General features: G+C 42.5%; 1 protein-coding gene across 1 annotated transcript in view; it reads left to right on the top strand.

Annotated features, from left to right (window-relative positions):
- Positions 1-312: 312 nt before the first annotated feature.
- LOC135524964 (eukaryotic translation initiation factor 4 gamma 2-like) overlaps positions 313-19,556 on the top strand; it is a 31,229-nt gene continuing 11,985 nt past the window's right edge. The window contains exons 1-13 of the mRNA XM_064952781.1: positions 313-472; positions 7,744-7,852; positions 14,385-14,450; positions 14,735-14,860; positions 15,126-15,228; positions 15,377-15,508; positions 15,696-15,762; positions 15,872-16,023; positions 16,212-16,322; positions 16,510-16,692; positions 16,986-17,121; positions 17,369-17,544; positions 17,719-17,832. Coding sequence (XP_064808853.1) covers positions 313-472; positions 7,744-7,852; positions 14,385-14,450; positions 14,735-14,860; positions 15,126-15,228; positions 15,377-15,508; positions 15,696-15,762; positions 15,872-16,023; positions 16,212-16,322; positions 16,510-16,692; positions 16,986-17,121; positions 17,369-17,544; positions 17,719-17,832 — 1,635 coding nt within the window. The remainder of the gene's footprint in view (positions 473-7,743; positions 7,853-14,384; positions 14,451-14,734; positions 14,861-15,125; positions 15,229-15,376; positions 15,509-15,695; positions 15,763-15,871; positions 16,024-16,211; positions 16,323-16,509; positions 16,693-16,985; positions 17,122-17,368; positions 17,545-17,718; positions 17,833-19,556) is intronic.

Below are 19,556 nucleotides of genomic sequence, written 5' to 3' on the forward strand. Positions count from 1 at the left end.
TTTTTAGTGTCAACTACAGTGGGGAGAACAAGTATTTGTTACACTGCCGATTTTGCAGGTTTTCCTACTTACAAAGCATGTAGAGGTCAAACAGGCACCTGTTTGAACTCGTTACCTGTATAAAAGACACCTGTCCACAAACTCAATCAAACAGACTCCACAATGGTCAAGACCAGGGAGCTGTGTAAGGACATCAGGGATAAAATTGTAGACCTGCACAAGGCTGGGATGGGCTACAGGACAATAGGCAAGCAGCTTGATAAGAAGGCAACAACTGTTGGCGCAATTATTAGAAAACGGAAGAAGTTCAAGATGACGGTCAATCACCTTCGGTCTGGGGCTCCATGCAAGATCTCATCTCGTGGGGCATCAATGATCATAAGGAAGGTGAGTGATCAGCCCAGAAGTACACGGCAGGACCTGGTCAATGACCTGAAGAGAGCTGGGACCACAGTCTCAAAGAAAACCATTAGTAACACACTCGCCATCATGGATTAAAATCCTGCAGCGCACGCAAGGTCCCCCTGCTCAAGCCAGCGCATGTCCAGGCCCATCTGAAGTTTGCCAATGACCATCTGGATGACCCAGAGGAGGAATGGGAGAAGGTCATGTGGTCTGATGAGACAAGAATTTAGCTTTTTAGTCTAAACTCCACTCGCTGTGTTTGGAGAAAGAAGAAGGATGCGTTTGTACCCCAAGATCACCATCCCAACCGTGAAGCATGGAGGTGGAAACATCATTCTTTGGGGATTCTTTTCTGCAAAGGGGACAGGACGACTGCATCTATTGAGGGGAGGATGGATGGGGCCATCTTGGCCAACAACCTCCTTCGCTCAGTAAGAGCATTGAAGATGGGTCGTGGCGGGGTCTTCCAGCATGACAATGACTCAAAACACACAGCCATAAGAAGCATCTCAAGGTCCTGGAGTGGCCTAGCCAGTCTCCAGACCTGAACCCAATAGAAAATCTTTGAAGGGAGCTGAAAGTCTGTATTGCCCAGCGACAGCCCCGAAACCTGAAGGATCTGGAGAAGGTCTGTATGGAGGAGTGGGCCAAAATCCCTGCTGCAGTGTGTGCAAACCTGGTCAGGAACTACAGGAAATGTATGATCTCTGTAATTGCAAACCAAATATTAAGTTCTGCTTTTCTGATGTATCAAATACTTATGTCATGCAATAAAATGTCAATTAATTACTTAAAAATCATACAATGTGTACACTCAGCACCCCCGGCAGCAACTTGCCCAAGGCTCCCCCCGCTTCTCCTTCACCCAAATCCAAACAGCTGATTTTCTGAAAAAGCTGCAAAATCTAGACAATCTGGACCCTCTCTTTCTAAAATTATCTGCCGAAATTGTTGCAACCCCTATTACTAGCCTATTCAACCTCTTGTATCGTCTGAGATCCACAAAGATTGGCATGCTGCCGTGGTCATCCCCCTCCTCAAAGGTGGAGACACTCTAGACCCAAACTCTTATAGACCTATATCCATCCTGCCCTGCCTTTCTAAAATCTTCGAGTGAAGTTAACAAACAGATCACTGACCATTTCGAATCCCATTTCGAATCCCACCTTCTCCATTATGCAATCTGGTTTCCGAGCTGGTCATGGGTGCACCTCTGCCACGCTCAAGGTCCTAAATGAAATCAGAACCGCCATCGATAAAAGACAGTACTGTGCAGCCGTTTTCATTGACCTGGTCAAGGCTTTTGACTCTGTCAATCACCTCATTCTTATCGGCAGACTCAATAGCCTTGACTTCTCAAATAACTGCCTCACCTGGTTCACCAACTACTTCTCAGAGTTCAGTATGTCAAATCAGAGTGCCTGTTGTCCGGACCTCTGACAGTCTCTATGGGGGTGCCACAGGGTTAAATTCTCGGGCCGACTATTTTCTCTGTATATATCAATGTTGTCGCTGTTGCTGCTGGTGATTCTCTGATCCACCTCTACGCAGAGGACACCATTCTGTATATATCTGGCCCTTTGGACACTGTGCTAACAAACCTCCAAACATGCTTCAATGCCATACAACACTCCTTCCGTGGCCTCCAACTGCTTTTAAATGCTAGTAAAACTAAGTGCATGCTCTTCAACCGATTGCTGCCCGCACCCTCCCGCCCGACTAGCATTACTACTCTGAACGGTTCTGACTTAATATGTGGACAACTACAAATACCTAGGTGTCTGGTTAGATTGTAAACTCTCCTTCCAGACTCACATTAAGCATCCCCAATCCAAAATTAAATCGGCTTCCTATTTTGCAACAAAGCCTCCTTCACTCATGCTGCCAAACATACCCTCGTAAAACTGACTATCCTACCGATCCTTGACTTCGGCAATGTCATTTACAAAATAGCCTCCAACACACAACTCAGCAAACTGGATATAGTCAATCACAGTGCCATCCGTTTTTTCACCAAAGCCCCATTTACTACCCACCACTGTGACCTGTATGCTCTCATTGGCTGGCCCTCACTACATATGTCACCAAACCCACTGGCTCCAGGTCATCTGTAAGTCTTTGTTAAGTCAAGCTCCGCCTTATCTCAGCTCACTGGTCATGATAGCAACATCCACCCGTAGCACGCGCTCCAGCAGGTATATTTCACTCGTCATCCTCAAAGCCAACACTTCCTTTGGCTGCCTTTCCTTCCAGTTCTCTGCTGCCAATGATAGGAACAAATTGAAAAAAATCCCTGAAGCTGCAGTCTTAAATCTCCCTCTCTAACTGTAAGCATCAGCTGAAAGAGCAGCTTACCGATCACTGTACCTGTACACAGCCAATCTGTAAATAGCACACCCAACTACCTCATCCCCATATTATTATTTATTTTTGCTCTTTTTGCACCCCAGTATCTCTACTTGCACATTCATCATCTGCGCATTTATCACTCCAGTGTTAATGCTAAATTGTAATAATTTTGTCTCTATGGCCTATTTATTGCCTTAACTCCCTACTCTTCTACATTTGCACACACTGTACATAGATTTTTCTACTGTACGTTTGTTTATGTGTAACTCTGTTGTTTTTGTCGCACTGCTTTGCTTTATCTTGGCCAGGTCGCAGTTGTAAATGAGAACATGTTCTCAACTGGCCTACCTGGTTAAATAAAGGTGTAATAAATAAATAAAAAAGTGAGTCCGCCAGATCAGAGGCAGTAGGGATGACCAGGGATGTTTGGTTTATAAGTGCGTGAATTGGACTGTTTTCCTGTCCTGCTAAGCATTCAAAATGTAACGAGTACTTTTGGGTGTTAGGGAAAATGTATGGAGTAAAAAGTTTTAAAAAATCTTAAGGAATGTAGTGAAGTAAAAGTAGTAAAAAATATAAATAGTAAAGTACAGATACCAAAAAAAACATACTTAAGTAGTATTTTAAAGTATTTTTACTTAAGTATTTTACACCACTGGACTGCTGCTATTTCTTGTAGATTTCATAAACTTTTTCAAATCCCTTTCCTGCACTGCTGCTGAGTGAAAGATACGTCAATCAACCACAAGGGGCGGTTACCTTTATTTTATAACCACTAATTGTGTAACTACAGCAAAGATACTGTCTTTGACTGTAAGATATGAACATATATGCATGTTCCTAGACTAGGTATCGCCTACAAACTATTTCTTAGTTGTGATCTGCTAAAAGAGACATAGCAATGAATTGCGTGAACAATGAAGATTGTTTTTTTTTAATGTTGAATTACAATACAATAACAAATAAAAACAGGATGTTTTTTTAAAGAAACAAAATAAAATAAATTTAAGGCAAATAAACAAAAACAACAAAATAACTACAAGCTAATTGCAGGTTCAAAAGTTAAAGTACCTCAAAATAAATTGAATAAGGTCAGGGGTTACAATTGCATAAACCTATTATATAGTTGTAAGAATACATATTTTTTTGTTATTTTCTAATTCTAGAGATTTTATAAGCACAAATATATTGCATTTGGGGACAACCCACAACCGTAAGGCTCTCCAGAGGGTAGTGAGGTCTGCACAATGCATCACCGGGGGCAAACTACCTGCCCTCCAGTACACCTACACCACCCGATGTAACAGGAAGGCCATAAAGATCATCAAGGACAACAACCACCCAAGCCACTGCCTGTTCACTCTGCTATCATCCAGAAGGCGAGGTCAGTACAAGTGCATGAAAGCTTGACCGAGACTGAAAAACAGCTTCTATCTCAAACCCATCAGACTGTGAAACAGCCATCACTAACATTGAGTGGCTGCTGCCAACATACTGACTCAAATCTCTAGCCACTTAATAATTCAAAATTGGATGTAATAAATGTATCACTAGTCACTTTAAACAATGCCACTTTATATAATGTTTACATACCCTACATTACTCATATATATATACTGTACTCTATACCATCTACTACATCTTGCCTATGCCGTTCGTCCATCGCTCATCCATATATTTCTATGTACATATTCTTATTCATTCCTTTACACTTGTGTGTGTGTATAAGCTAGTTGTTGTGAAATTGTTTGATTACTTGTTATATATTACTGCATGGTCGGAACTAGAAGCACAAGTATTTCGCTACACTCGCATTAACATCTGCTAAACGTGTATGTGACCAATAAAATTTGATTTGACTTGACTTTGGTTGGAGTCATTAAAACTCGTTTTTCAACCTCTCCACATATTCCTTGTTAACAATCTATAGTTTTGGAAAGTCGGTTAGGACATCTACTTTGTGCATGACACAAGTAATTTTTACAACAATTGCTTACTGACAGATTATTTCACATATAATTCACTGTATCACAATTCCAGTGGGTCAGAACTTTACATGCACTAAGTTGACTGTGCCTATAAACAGCTTCAGAAGTCCAGAAAATGATGTCATGGCTTTATAAGCTTCTGATAGGCTAATTGACATAATTTGAGTCAATTGGAGGTGTACCTGTGGATGTATTTCAAGGCCTACCTTCAAAGTCAGTGCCTCTTTGCTTGATATAATGGAGAAATCAAAAGAAATCAGCCAAGAACTTGGGAAAGAAATGTAGACCTCCACAAGTCTGGTTCATCCTTGGGAGCAATTTCCAAATGCCTGAAGGTACCACGTTCATCTGTACAAACAATAGCGCGCAAGTATTAAACACCATTGGACCACACAGCCGTCATACCGCTCAGGAAGAAGACGTGTTCTGTCTCCTAGAGATGAGCATACTTTGTTGTGACAAGTGCAAATCAATCCCAGAACAACAGCAAAGAACCTGAAGGAAACAGGTATAAAATAATCTATATCCACAGTAAAACAAGTCCTATATCGACATAACCTCAAAAGCCGCCATAAAAAAAGACAGACTATGGTTTGCAACTGCACATGGGGACAAAGATCATACTTTTTGAAGAAATGTCCTCTGGTCTGATGAAACAAAAATAGAACTGTTTGGCCATAATGACCATCGTTAAGTTTGGAGGAAAAAGGGGAACGCTTGCAAGCCGAAGAACACCATCCCAACCGTGAAGCATGGGGTTGGCAGCATTATTGTTGTGTGGGTGCTTTGCTTCAGGGGGGACTGGTGCACTTCAAAAAATAGATGGCTCCATGAGGATTGACAATTATGTGGATATATTGAAGCAACATCTCAAGACATCAGTCAGGAAGTTAAAGCTTGGTTACAATTTGGTCTTCCAAATGGACAATGACCCCAAGCATACTTCCAATGTTGTGGCAAAATGGCTTAAGGACAACAAAGTCACAGTATTGGAGTGGCCATCACAAAGCCCTGACCTCAATCCAATAGAACATTTGTGGGCCAAACTGAAAAAGCATGTGTGAGCAACGTGGCCTACACATTTTTACTAGGATTGTATTTGGCTAAGGTGGATGTAAAACTTCCGACTTCAACTGTATATAGAATCATGTATTGGGAAGTCGTTTCAAAAAATGTTCTATAAGAGCATATATTCCCTTTATCAAATAAATAAATTTCAAATATTTGTCTAACCACTTAGGGAAGAATAAAGAGGTTTTAACAAAAATATGTGTTGTTCTACATAGGTGTTTTGTGTGGGGAGAAGCTGTGGACATAAAAGTTTCCGGGCTTGTTCGTGAGATTTAGACTGATGGGAAAAGTTGCACACTCCACAACAATTGAATAACACCCCATTTCTTAAAAATGACACAGCATATTGTGAAATTTCAAGAATGACGTCGAAGATAGGCTACTTTTTAGTCTAATGTCACATTCAGAACAACTGGGATCTCGGAAAACTCTGACTTCTGACTTCAATCGGTTCACGACAACTGGGAACTCGAAAGAATAAAGGTCGAACCATAACGTCAGTGATCTTCGTGGTCGGCAAAACAGATCTCCAGAAAGAAGTCACAGTTCCCGAGTTTGAGCTGTTTTTTCCCCTCCGACTTCTGTTGTTTAGGACGCACTGACTTCGGAAATATCCGAGTTCCCAGTTGTCTTGAACGCATCATTATTCTCCAGCACGAAGCAGCAGACAGTGTACGTCTAGCTAGCTAGCTACTTTTCGTACCTGATATCGCTGGCTTTCTCACGCTTCCAAATTTGCTTTTATTTTCAAGATTTTACATTTCTTCTTTGGTGGCCACCCAAACAATAAAACTGAAGTTCTTTTAGTGAAGGTAAGTTTGCAATTCCTTACAAATTCGCATCATTTTATCCAAAATGGCTGCCCGATGCAATCCAGCTATCCTCGCCAGCTGATTAACGTTACTGCATAAAATGGCGTCGTGATGGAATAACATGGTCATGTTTTAATGCTGCCATGCGGTTACCGGTGTTTTATCGACACATATTGAAACATTACGAACATCTTTGTTTTCCACAAATTAATGACATGACCAGCAGTTGAACACAATACTTCCTCCTAGCTAACTATCTCGCGGCTACGTTCAATGTATGCTGGGTAGTTAACGTTTGAGGTAGCATGAGTTATTGTTAGCTAGCTTATATCACAAATTGCTGATATCACGTTACCAAAGCGAGTACATACCTGTTTTATTTAGCATTTTATAAATTTTCAACATAATATAGCCACATGGCAGATGTGGCATATCAAGAAGCTGATTAAACACCATAATCATTACACAAGTACACCTTGTGCTGGGGAGAAAAGGCCACTCTAAAATGTGCAGTTTAGTCACACAACACAATGCCACAGATGTCTCAAGTTTTGAAGAAGTGTGCAATTGGCATGCTGACTGCAGGAATGCCCACCATATTTGCTGCCATAGAATTATGAACATAGATGTCTCTACCATAAGCCGCCTCCAATGTCGTTTTAGAAAATGAGGCACTATGTCCAACCGACCTCACAACCGCAGACCGCTTTTATGGCATGTGGGCGAGCGAGCGGTTTGCAGATGTCAACGTTGTTTACAGAGTACCCCATGGTGGAGGTGGTATAGAAATAATGTGACAAATCCCGAGGCCCATTTTAATTTTCTATTTGTGACCAACAGATGCATCTCTTTTCCTAGTCATTTTATTCCATAGATTAGGGCCAAATGAATTTATTTCAGTTGACAGATTTCCTCATATGAACTGTAACTTAGTAAAATCAAGGAAATTGTTGCGTGTTGCGTTATATATATATATATTTTTTTCCCGTATAATTGAAGTTAGCTACCTAGTTGTTGCACCAGGCAAAGTCAGCATTAGAATCTATCTTAGTTGAATAGATCGTCATTTTTGGTAACTCATGATACTAATGCATGATCCATATCTTTCTCTCCTACAGCACTGTTTTCCCCACCCCTCCCTGTTATTATTATTCTTTTAAAGATTCATCTTTGTCAAGCCGCCAAAGTGGAGAGTGTGATTGCAGTAGGGGGTGCTTCTCGTTTCAGGTATGTTCTTCCCTCAATATGAATCCTTTTAAATATTGAGGGGACATTTTCAAAGACACACTGGGGTTTCATCAAGCAGCGTCCTATTTGCTGTGTCATTTGTACCTCATACCCCACCTGTCATGGATCAGTATGCTGCTTTTCTGAAAATCAGGTGCCTGACTTCTTATAATGTCTGATATTGTTGCTATTACAACATAGTACAGCAATTCAACAGCATAGTCTCTGTCACCCACGTGGGTATAACCAATGAGGAGATGGCATGTGGGTACCTGCTTCTGTGAACCAAAAGGAGATGGGAGGGGGAGGACTTGCAGCGCAATCTGCATCAGCAATAGGAATTACTTCTAATTTAGCCCTTGGCAACGCAGACGTTCGCGAGCAGTGTGTGCAATAATTGAATAGCATAGATTCCTACATTTATTTTGCAACGCTCACGCACGCAATGCGATCGGTGTAGTCAGGGTATTAGAGTTGACCGGGGCAGCTCCAGCAGGGCAGAAATTGGACGAACAGACTTGTTGGGAAGGTGGCTTCCTGTGACGGTGCCGTATTAAGCCGTTGAGCTCTTCAGTAAGGTCATTATACTGCCAATGTTTATCTATGGAGATTGCAAATCCAACTTTATTCGTCACATGCGCCGAATACAAGTGTAGGCCTTACCGTGAAATGCTTACTTAGAAGCCCTTAACCAACAGTGCAGTTCAAGAAGAGTTTAGTCTATTTGGCAAATATTTTCTTAAGTAAAAAATAATAATAAAAAGTAACACAAAAACAAGGCTATATACAGGGGGTACCGGTACCGAGTCAGTGTGCGGGGGTACAGGTTAGTTGAGGTAATTTATACATGTAGGTAGGGGTGAAATGACTATGCATAGATAATATAAACAGCAAGTAGCAGCAGTGTACAAACAGGGGGGTCAATGTAAATAGTCCTGTGGCGATTTTATTAATTGTTCAGCAGTCTTATGGCTTGGGGGTAGATGCTGTTGAGGAGCCTTTTGGTCCTAGCTTTGGCATTCCGGTACCGCTTGCTGTGCGATAGCAGAGAAAACGGTCTATAACTTGGGTGACTGAGGTCGCTGAAAATGTTTAGGGCCTTCCTCTGACACCGCCTATTTATATAAGTCCTGGATGGCAAGAAGCTTGGCCCCAGTGATGTACTGGGCTGTATGCAATACCCTCTGTAGTGCCTTGCGGGCAGATGCCGTTAGTTGCCATACCAGGCAACGATGCAACCGGTTAGGGTGCTCTCTGGTGCAGCTGTAGAACCTTTTGAGGATCTGGGGACCCATGCCAAATCTTTTCAGTCTCCTGAGGGGGAAAAGGTTTTGTCGTCCCCTCTTCACGGCTGTCTTGGTATGTTTGGACCATGATAGTTCATTGGTGATGTGGACACCAAGGAAATTGAAACTTTCGACCCGATCCACTACAGCCCCGTCGATATTGATGGGCCTGTTTGGCCCGCCTTTTCCAGTAGTCCACGATTAGCACCTTTGTCTTGCTCTCATTGAGGGAGAGATTGTTACCCTGGCACCACACTGCCAGTTCTCTGACCTCCTCCCTATAGGCCGTCTCGTCGTTGTCAGCAAACTTAATGATGGTGTTGGAGTTGTTTGGCCACACAGTCATTGGTGAACAGGGAGTACAGGAGGGGACTAAGTACACACCCCTGAGGGGCTCCGGTGTTAAGTATCAGCGTGGCAGACTTGTTGTTGCCTACTCTTACCACCTGGGGCGGCCTGACAAGAAGTCCAGGATCCAATTGCAGAGGGAGGTGTTTTGTCCCAGAGTCCTTAGCTTCGTGATGAGCTTTGTGGGTGCTATGGTGTTGAATGCTGAGCTGTAGTCAATGAACAGCATTCTCACATAGGTGTTCCTCTTGTCCAGGTGGGAAAGGGCAGTGTGGATTGAGATTGTGTCATCTGTTGGGGCGGTATGCGAATTGGAGTGGGTCTAGGGTGTCCGGGAGGATGGTGTTGATGTGAGCCATTACCAGCCTTTCAAAGCACTTCATGGCTTCCAACGTGAGTGCTACGGGGTGGTAATCATTTAGGCAGGTTACCTTTGCTTTCTTGGGCAAAGGGACTATGGTGGTCTGCTTGAAACAACATGTAGGCATTACTGACTCGGTCAGGGAGAGGTTTATATTGTCAGTGAAAACACTTGACTGTTGGTCAGCGCATGCTTTGAGGACATGTCCTGGTAATCCATCTGGCCCAGCGTTTTTGTGAATGTTGACCTGTTTTAAAGGTTTTGTTCAAATTGGCTCCCGAGATCGTTATCACACAGTCATCCGGAACAGCTGGTGTTGCTTGCCTTAAAGCGAGCATAAAATGCATTTAGCTCGTCTGGTAGGCTTGGGTCACTGGGCAGCTCGGCGTCTGGGTTTCCCTTTGTAATTCGTAATAGTGTTCAATCCCTGCCACATCCAATGAGCGTCAGAGCCGGTGTAGTAGGATTCAATCCTAGTCCTGTATTGACACTTTGCTTGTTTGATGGTTTGTCTGAGGGCATAGTGGTATTTCTAATAAGAACCTGGATTAGTCTCCCGCTCCTTGAAAGCGGCAGCTCTAGCCTTTAGCTCGATGCGGATGTTGCCTGTAATCCATGGCTTCTGGTTGGGATATGAATGTACGGTCACTGTGGGGACGTCGTCGTCGATGCACTTATTGATGAAGCCGATGACTGAGGTGGTATACTCCTCAATGCCATTGGATGAATCCCGGAACCTATTTCAGTCTGTGCTAGAAAAGTAGTCCTTTAGTGTAGCATCCGTCATCTGACCACTTCCGTATTGAGCGAGTCACTGGTACTTCCTGCTTTAGTTTTTGCTTGTAAGCAGGAATCAGGAGGATGGAATTGTGGTTAGATTTGCCAAATGGACGGCGGGGGAGAGCTTTCTATGCATCTCTGTGTGTGGAGTAATGGTGGTGTAGGATTTGTTTTTCTCTGGTTGCACATGTGACATGCTGGTAAAAATGTGTTAACTGATTTAAGTTTGCCTGCATTAAAGTCCCCGGCCACTAGGATCTCCTCTTCTGAGTGAGCATTTTCTTCTTTGTATATGACCTTACAGAGTTGGTTGAGAGTGGTCTTAGTGCCAGCTTCGTTCTGTTGTGGTAAATAGATGGCTACGAATAATATAGATAAGAACTCTCTTGACAGATGGTGTGGTATACAGCTTATCATAAGGTACTCTACCTCAGCCGAGCAATATCTCGAGACTTCTTTAATATTAGACATCGCGCTCCAGCTGTTATTTACAAATAGACGCACATCCCCACCCCTCATCTTACCAGACATAGCTTCTCTGTTCTATAGGTGCATAGAAAATCCCGCCAGCTCTATATTATCCGTAACGTCTTTCAGCCACGTCTCGGTGAAACTTAAGATGTTACAGTTTTTAATATCCCGGTGGTAGGATGATCTTAATCGTAGATCATCATTTTATATTTTCCAATAAGTGAACGTTAGCAAGAAGAACAAATAGTAGTGGGAGTTTACTCGCTCGCCAACGGATTCTCAAAGGCAGCCCCATCTGCGGCCCCTTTTCCTGCGTCTTTTCTTCAAGCAAATTACAGGTCCTGTTCTGGGCCTTTTCCAGTGAAAGCAGTACATCCTTCTCGTCGGACTCGTTAAAAGTACAAGTTTATTCCAGTCCGCGGTGAGTAATCGCTGTACTGATGTCCAGAAGTTATTTTTGGTCATGAGTGACAGTAGCAGCAACATTATGTTCAAAATAAGTTACTCAAAAAAATAAAAAAAATAGCACAAGTGGTTGGGAGAATGTAAAAGTCAGCCATGTTTTTCGGCGCCATCTTTTGCGGTGTGCTCAATTTTTTTTTACATTTATTTTATACACATTTCCGCAACAAATAGCCAAATCCACTAATTTGAAGGGGTGTCCATGTACTTCTGTGTCTGTATATAGTGTATCTACGAAACTAGGACATGTCACTTGACATTAATGTTATCCAGAGGCTTTAGGGTCAGGATGCAGTCAAACCACATTCACATTGAAAGCCGTGGCTCCAAAAATTACTAAAGCTGACACTGTATAACATAAAATAGTGTAGCATCAACTGTGATTTGGCCAAATATGGAGAATATTTGTGTTCAATGGGCCCTTTGTTAAGAATGGTGCAATGGTATGTGGGTGGGTGCCACTTTAATGTCCTGAGCACCAACAATGTATCAGGTACCATTGATTTAGTAAGTAAGGGGTTTTAGCTACAGTATTAGGTTTGTTAAATGTACTGCTACAATGAGTAGTCCTACTCTGAATGTGCACATTGTCATACCAGACCGTGACACATTTTTCTTCCTCTATATTTTGGAGATGGTAATCAGCAATGTTTATCAATAAAGATTTCAGGGGTCACTCTTTCCCCTGCCACTACCATTTCAGATGTACTGATTTTTAATTCTGCACCAGAGCCTGAGCTTTTTGGATAACCAGCGATGGTAATACTTAATTTCTCCCCATTTCCACCGTTGTTTCACAGTCAATATTGCAATGAATCGTTATGACGTGTGAACATTTATTTGGACTCACTTCCTTACCCACCCAGGAGTTATCCAAAGAATATGATCTGCCTAATTTAATAATTAGTAATAAGGTATGTACTTGCTTTCCATGAAGATTAAGACCGTGGATATTATGCAACACAAATGGCTTCAGCAAAGCAAAAACAAGGAAAAGTGGGTTACTCTTTATGCTCCAGATGTTGAATGTGAATAACTGCCATTGTTCTGGTCCACAGTGGCGATATCGCTATGGTGATGGTAACACGGTCCGATGTCAGTCCATTGTGATTTGTCATGTCTTTATGGTCGATGGGCCTTTGTTATACTGAACAAAAAATATAAGCGCAACATATAAGCTGTTGGTTTCATGAGCTGAAATAAAAGATCCCCGAAATTGTCCATACGCTCAAAGCGTATTTCTCTCAAATGTTGTGCCAAAATTAGTTTACTTCTCTGTTGGTGAGCATTTATCCTTTGCCAAGATAATCCATCCACCTGATAGCTGTGTCATATCAAGAAGCGGATTAAACAGCATGATCATTACACAAGTGCGCCTTGTACTGGGGACAAAAGGCCAGCCAATGTGCCGTTTTGTCAAACAACACAATGACACAGATGTCTCATGTTTTGAGGGAGCGTGCAATTGGCATGTTGATTGCAGGAATGTCCACAAAGGTGTTGCCAGAGACTTGAATGCTAATTTCTCTAGCATAATCTGCCTCCAACGTTTTAAAACGGTCCGCACAACTGCAGACCACATGTAACCACGCCAGCCCAGGACCTCCACACCCGGCTTCTTCACCTGCGGGATCATCTGAGACCAGCCACCAGGACAGCTGATGATACTGTGGGTTTGCACAACCAAAGAATTTCAGAAACCGTATCAGGGAAGCTCATCTGCATGCTCGTTATCCTCACCAGGATTTTACCTGACTGCAGTTCAGCATCATAACCATCTTCAGTAGGCAAAAGCTAACCATTGATGGCCACTGGCACGCTGGAGAAGTGTAGGCTCCATGGATGACTCTCGGTTTCAACTGTTCCGGGTAGACATGGCGTCGTGTGGGCCAACGTTTTGCTGATGTCAACGTTGTGAACAGAGTCCCCCATGATGAGGTTATGGTATGGGCAGTCATACGCTACGGACAAGGAACCCATTGCATTTTATCGATGGCAATTTGAATGCACAGAGATACCGTGACGGGATCCTGAGGCACGTTTGCCACCATCGCCACTTTTTCAGCATGATAATGCACAGCCCCAATGTCACAAGGATCTGTACACAATTCTTGGAAGCTGAAAATTTCCCAGTTCTACCATGGCCTGCATACTCACTAGACATGTCACTCATTGATCAACGTGGATGACAATTCCCGCCAATATCCAGCATCTTCGCACGGCCATTGAAGAGGAGTGGGACAACATTCCACAGGCCACAATCAACAGCCTGATCAACTCTGCAAAGTAGATGTCGTGCTGCATGAGGCAAATGGTAGTCACCAGATACTGACAGGTTTTCTGATCCACGCCCCTACTTTTTATTTTATTTTTTATATATCTGTGACCACAGATGCATATCTATATTCACAATCATGTGAAATCCATAGATTAGTGCCTAATTTATTTCAATTAACTGATGTCCTTATATGAACTGTAAATCTTTCAAAATGTTTGGATGTTGTTTATTTTTGTTCAGTGTATGTCCAGATTCATCTTGACAGTAACTTTCGCTTGAAGTAGGCTATAGTCCTAGATGAATAGATGCCAACAGAGCCTTGTATGCAAATTATAGGGCTCTGGGTGACAATGTATTGACTAATCTTGTGGAACCAACCATATGTTGCTTAAATCAATCAACACTTTTTAGCTCTCACTTACAGGACATGAATGACCTATGGAGGGGAGTGTGAAACTGTGATCAACTCTTTCAATCAGTTAAACATGTACAATTTCTATGCATTGCTCTTGCATATTCAAAGTTGTTCTCCGTTTACCCTAACAGTGCTTCTTCGGGGGGAGGTGTTGGTAGGGGTGCACCTCAGCACTATCCCAAGACTGTCGGCAACAGGTAGGCCTACCACACAGGCATGTTTCCCAGAAATCATCCTAAGGGATCCACAAATAATAAATACTGGGAACCAGGAGCTGGGAACCCTGTTTCAGCTAAAAGGCATTTTTTGTATGCGATCTGTATCTGAGTGGAATTGATGCTCTCTCGAATGATAAACGTCATCCTCAGTGTATTTGCTCTCCAGCATTGCAGATGTGATTTGCTGTGACCTGTATGTAGTACTGGTGGTGTATGATCACTTAGTGCCGTAGCTCAACAAAGTCTCTATTCTCTTACTCCAGCGAGTTCCTGGGGAAAACCCCCGGGCACAGCGCTCCGAAATGGGTTCCTTCACGAAGCACTAGACGAGATGCCAACTCCAGCAACGAAAAAGAGCGACACGATGCAATCTTTAGGAAAGTGAGAGGGTAAGTGTCAAGAAACACAATTTTTCCACAAATTGGTTTAAGTTTTATTTCCTCAAATGTTCTCAATGTGTTTGGTTTTATGCTCTGTGCCCTTGCCGCCTGCATGAACACATGCTTCTCTGTCAGATGTTTACAAGAGCAAACCACCAACTTTATATGGCTAACAAGCAAATATTGTTGATTTCCCAACCCCTCTTGATTATGCATGTGTCCATGAGTTGACATGTCCCTGTTCTCTCTCCCCGCTCCTCCTTTTCCTCTTTAGCATACTCAACAAGCTCACGCCTGAGAAGTTTGACAAGCTATGCCTTGAGCTCCTGAATGTGGGCGTAGATACAAAACTCGTCCTTAAAGCAATCATCTTGCTGGTAAGTAAGCCTCTTATTTATTTTCCTGTTAACCGTGTCTGCTCTTTGCAAATGTAATCTATAATTTCCTGGCATCCTCCATGTATAACTGATGCTTTAATGGATTAAAAGAAAATATATTTTTTCCTCTCTCCTCCCTCCCATCTAGATTGTAGACAAAGCCCTAGAAGAGCCGAAGTATAGCTCACTCTATGCGCAGCTATGTCTGCGTTTGGCAGAGGACGCACCAAACTTTGATGGCCCTTCGCCCGAGATCCAAACATCCCAAAAGCAGAGCACTGTAAGCATCAAGTTTAGATAGTTTTTATTTTCTGCACGGTTATGTATTTTAGTCTAGTTGTATGGTAATCTCTATGTGCTGTACAATAGTGTAGAACCAACTCTGATCTTCTCTTTATGTCCCAAGTGCCTGTATCGAATGTCACTGGTTCTGATGTTCAATCTCAAATCTTGTCCTGATTTTGCAGACCTTCAGAAGACTTCTAATTTCCAAGCTTCAAGATGAATTTGAAAACCGCAGCAGAAATGTTGAAAGTGAGTACGACAACTCCCCAACACGGCTCTTTTGGAACAAGGCCCACCACAAGTCCGCTCCTTGACTCCCTATTGTGCTTGTACTAACTTGATGTTCTCTTTCTACCAGTCTATGACAAACATGACAACCCTCTTACTTCTGAGGAGGAGGAGCAGCGTGCCATTGCCAAGATCAAGATGCTTGGCAACATTAAATTCATCTCGGAACTTGGCAAACTCGACCTCATCCATGAATCTATCCTTCATAAGTGCATCAAAACAGTATGTTCAACCATTTCAGTGTAGTTCTTTTGGATTTAGTTTTGTATATCTTTTTGTCATTATTTGCAACTTAAGATACAACTTTGTCTAGTTGAGTTCTGCTTTGCAATCTTCGTAGTTCTTACTTTTCTACTGGCACTGGTCCCTAATATGCCACTTGTATAATACCATCATCCCCATCTCCCTAGCTTTTGGAAAAGAAGAAGAGAGTCCAACTCAAGGATATGGGGGAGGATCTGGAGTGCCTCTGTCAGATAATGAGAACAGTGGGGCCTAGACTCGACCATGAAAAAGCTAAGGTACATTCTCTTGTTCCTAGCGGTCTGTCTGCTGTCATCCCTACGGCCTGTATGTCTGTCTCTTTCTCTGTCATGACACCACTGTTCATCTCTCCCAGTTTGAAATGTATCAGTACTTTGGCCAAATACGCCCGCTGTCTGAGAATGTGTCCATCTCCTAACACCACTGTCCATCTCTGCCCTACAGTCTTTAATGGACCAGTACTTTGGCCGTATGTTATCCTTAATGAACAACAAGGAATTGCCCGCCAGGATCCGCTTCCTGCTGCAGGACACGGTAGAGCTGCGAGACAACAACTGGGTCCCCCGCAAAGCTTTCATCGACAACGGACCAAAGACCATCAACCAGATCCGTCAAGAGGCAGTGAAAGTGAGTCAGTGGAGAGAACTGGAATTAATGGCCTGTTCATCTCATTCTCTCTCTTTGCCGCATCCTCAAAAGGAGGAGAGACCCTGGACCTTCTCATCCAGTACAGTTGATGATGGAAGCATATGATTATTGGAAGCATATGATTATTCAGTAGTTGCCCAGTGTATCTAAGAGTGATGAGTGGCAGAGAATGCACATGGCTATATAACGACAACATCAAGAAGCAACAAATAAGATGTATTTTTAGTGCCTTTTTAAGCACTATTCACTGGAGTGTGTGTTTGTCTCCCCAGGATTTGGGTGTTTTCATCCCAGCGACCATGGCTCAGGGAATGAGGATGGACTTCTTCCTGGAAGGCCCTTTTATGCCAAACAGGATGAAAATGGAGACTCTCGGGGGATTGGCTGACATGTTTGGACAAATGCCAGGTAGGCACGGGCGTAGGTTTGTCCATCTGCCTGTCTAGGTCTCGTCCATTAACCACTTATTGTCTGCCAGCGTATTTGAGGGGATCATTTATCACAAAATGAGTAGTTATTTGGGATGTAACATGATTTTGTAGGCCAGTGATTCTACCCAGTCTGACTTATAAAGTCTACTTCAAACATGCTCTGTGACTGAGAAAATGTGACAGCCAGATGTAAATTCTCACTCCTCTCTAACCTGTCTCCTCAGGTGGTGGGATAGGGACAGGCCCGGGGGTCATTCAGGACAGGTTCTCTCCCACTCTGGGACGTCATCGCTCCAACCCGCTCTTCAACGTCAATGGACATAACGGCCACAACACCGCCCCCCAACCACAGTCTCCGTTTGAAATTGGAGCCAACAAGTCTTTTATCAAGTCCAACCAGGTAAATAACTGGATTTGATTTGATTCAATGTCATTTTTAATAACGGGAGCATTTTGACCATATTAATGGTTTAGTAAACAGAGATGAGCTGTCCTTTTTTCCTGCTTGTGGAAAGGAAATGTCTCTTCCCGCTAGCGCCACCAATTTATGTTTCTTGTCTGGTCTGTTTTAAAGGTTCAGAATCAGCATTTTCAGAACCAGAACCACCAGAGCCAGCAACAGCAGGTCCAGTCCAACAAGGACATGCCTCCACGTTTCAGCAAGAAGGGACAACTCAACCTAGAAGAGGTACATTAACCCACTCCCCACCAGTCTGGCCACTAGTGCTGAGCGATTAGTGCTTTTTGAGATTTGTTTGACTATACAAAAAATAATAATCACAATTTTGGGTTTCGATAATAAAAAAAAATGTAAAAAAACATTGACCGCGCTAATTAATACAAATCCCATGATGGTAGTGACTGCCTATGGCTGTTCATTAGTTATTCACATTAATTTAATAAAATATTTCGGTCATTGTGTATAATCTCTAAAGAGCTGCTTCCTATGTTGTCTGACAAAATCACAATTTTAGTATGTCTTCAAATGTAAAAAGGAATACTTTAATGAATGCTGAATACCAATACCTACCTCACGAAGCAACTGCTTTCTATTTATCCCCTTTTGATTGCGCATTCTTCTCTCTTACATAGCAGGCGTAAAAGAAACACAGACCGGACAAGTACTACATCGCACAGTTCGGGCATGATCTGATTTATCTATAAAGAAACTGCAGTGAACCTTGCATTGAGCTCACAAAACAAACAAAAAACGGAACTAAGTGGAATTCAAATAATTGAACCAACCTCTGTCGATTAGTTGTTTTAAACACTGAAAAATAACCTGATAAAGTCTGCAGTGTATCACCCATTGGGCTATAAAAGAGAAGCGAAAGGATCTTCTTGTATGATCGTTAAATAGTGTTGTATGTTTCTCATATTAAAATTGAGGACTGAGCACAGTTCAGAGTGTGATGTCAGATATGTCACATCAGAATGAGTGCTTCATCCAATGCCTGACAACTGTGAACGGCCAGCCACATCCTCTAACCAGCCATTAGCATACTTTGCTGCTTCTTTCCGTGATGTGGTTTCTTACATTTCTTACATTTGTTTAATTATTGGAGCGGGACTCAGCGCGAGCGAAGTGGATACGTATTTTTTTCATTTCGCGGGTAAGAACAGTCAAGCCAGTCTGACTAGGCTTGGGTGCCACTGCCATACAGGAAAAACGTAGCACAGTGACAGTCATGCTTGCACCTTTACATTACTGAAAAGCTCAAGTTTCTAGCCCAAACCACCAACTATCTACCTTTCCCACCAAACATTCTGATTGGTTTCATCCTTCCAACTAAAAGTCCCGATTTGACATATCGCTTTACATTAGTATTTTAAGCCCCCAAAAAATGTAATCCAAATTTGAGCAAAGTCATGTCGAAAAAGTGACATCGAGAAGAACAAGAGTGAATGCAGAGCAGGAGTGAAGCCACTGTCCACAAAAGACGGTGAAGACCCAAGTAATACAAAGTCCTCATTGTTGAAAAATATATTTTGTCACTGAATAAAGACCACTATCATCAGACCATATCCTGTGATTTCTGCATCAGCTAAAAATCTAGTATAGCCCATTTTTTTACACCCCTGCTGGCTTACCCCTACCATCTAGATCTGAGTGGGCCAGTTCATTTTGCTTTTCCTGGTGCACTTATTGGCTTGCTATCTGCTAGCAACATGACATTACAACTCTTTGGTCACTTTAGTACCTACTTACCTGATTCGACCTTCATCACTGAGGTATCAAATCAAATCAAGTTTTATTTGTCACATACACATGGTTAGCAGATGTTAATGCGAGTGTAGCGCAATGCTTGTGCTTCTAGTTCCGACAAAGCAGTAATAACCAATAAGTAATCTAACTTAACAATTCCAAAACTAATTTCTTATACACAGTGTAAGGGGATAAATAATATGTAC

Source organism: Oncorhynchus masou, chromosome 31 (genome assembly GCF_036934945.1).
Source record: "Oncorhynchus masou masou isolate Uvic2021 chromosome 31, UVic_Omas_1.1, whole genome shotgun sequence".
NCBI lineage: Eukaryota > Metazoa > Chordata > Actinopteri > Salmoniformes > Salmonidae > Oncorhynchus > Oncorhynchus masou.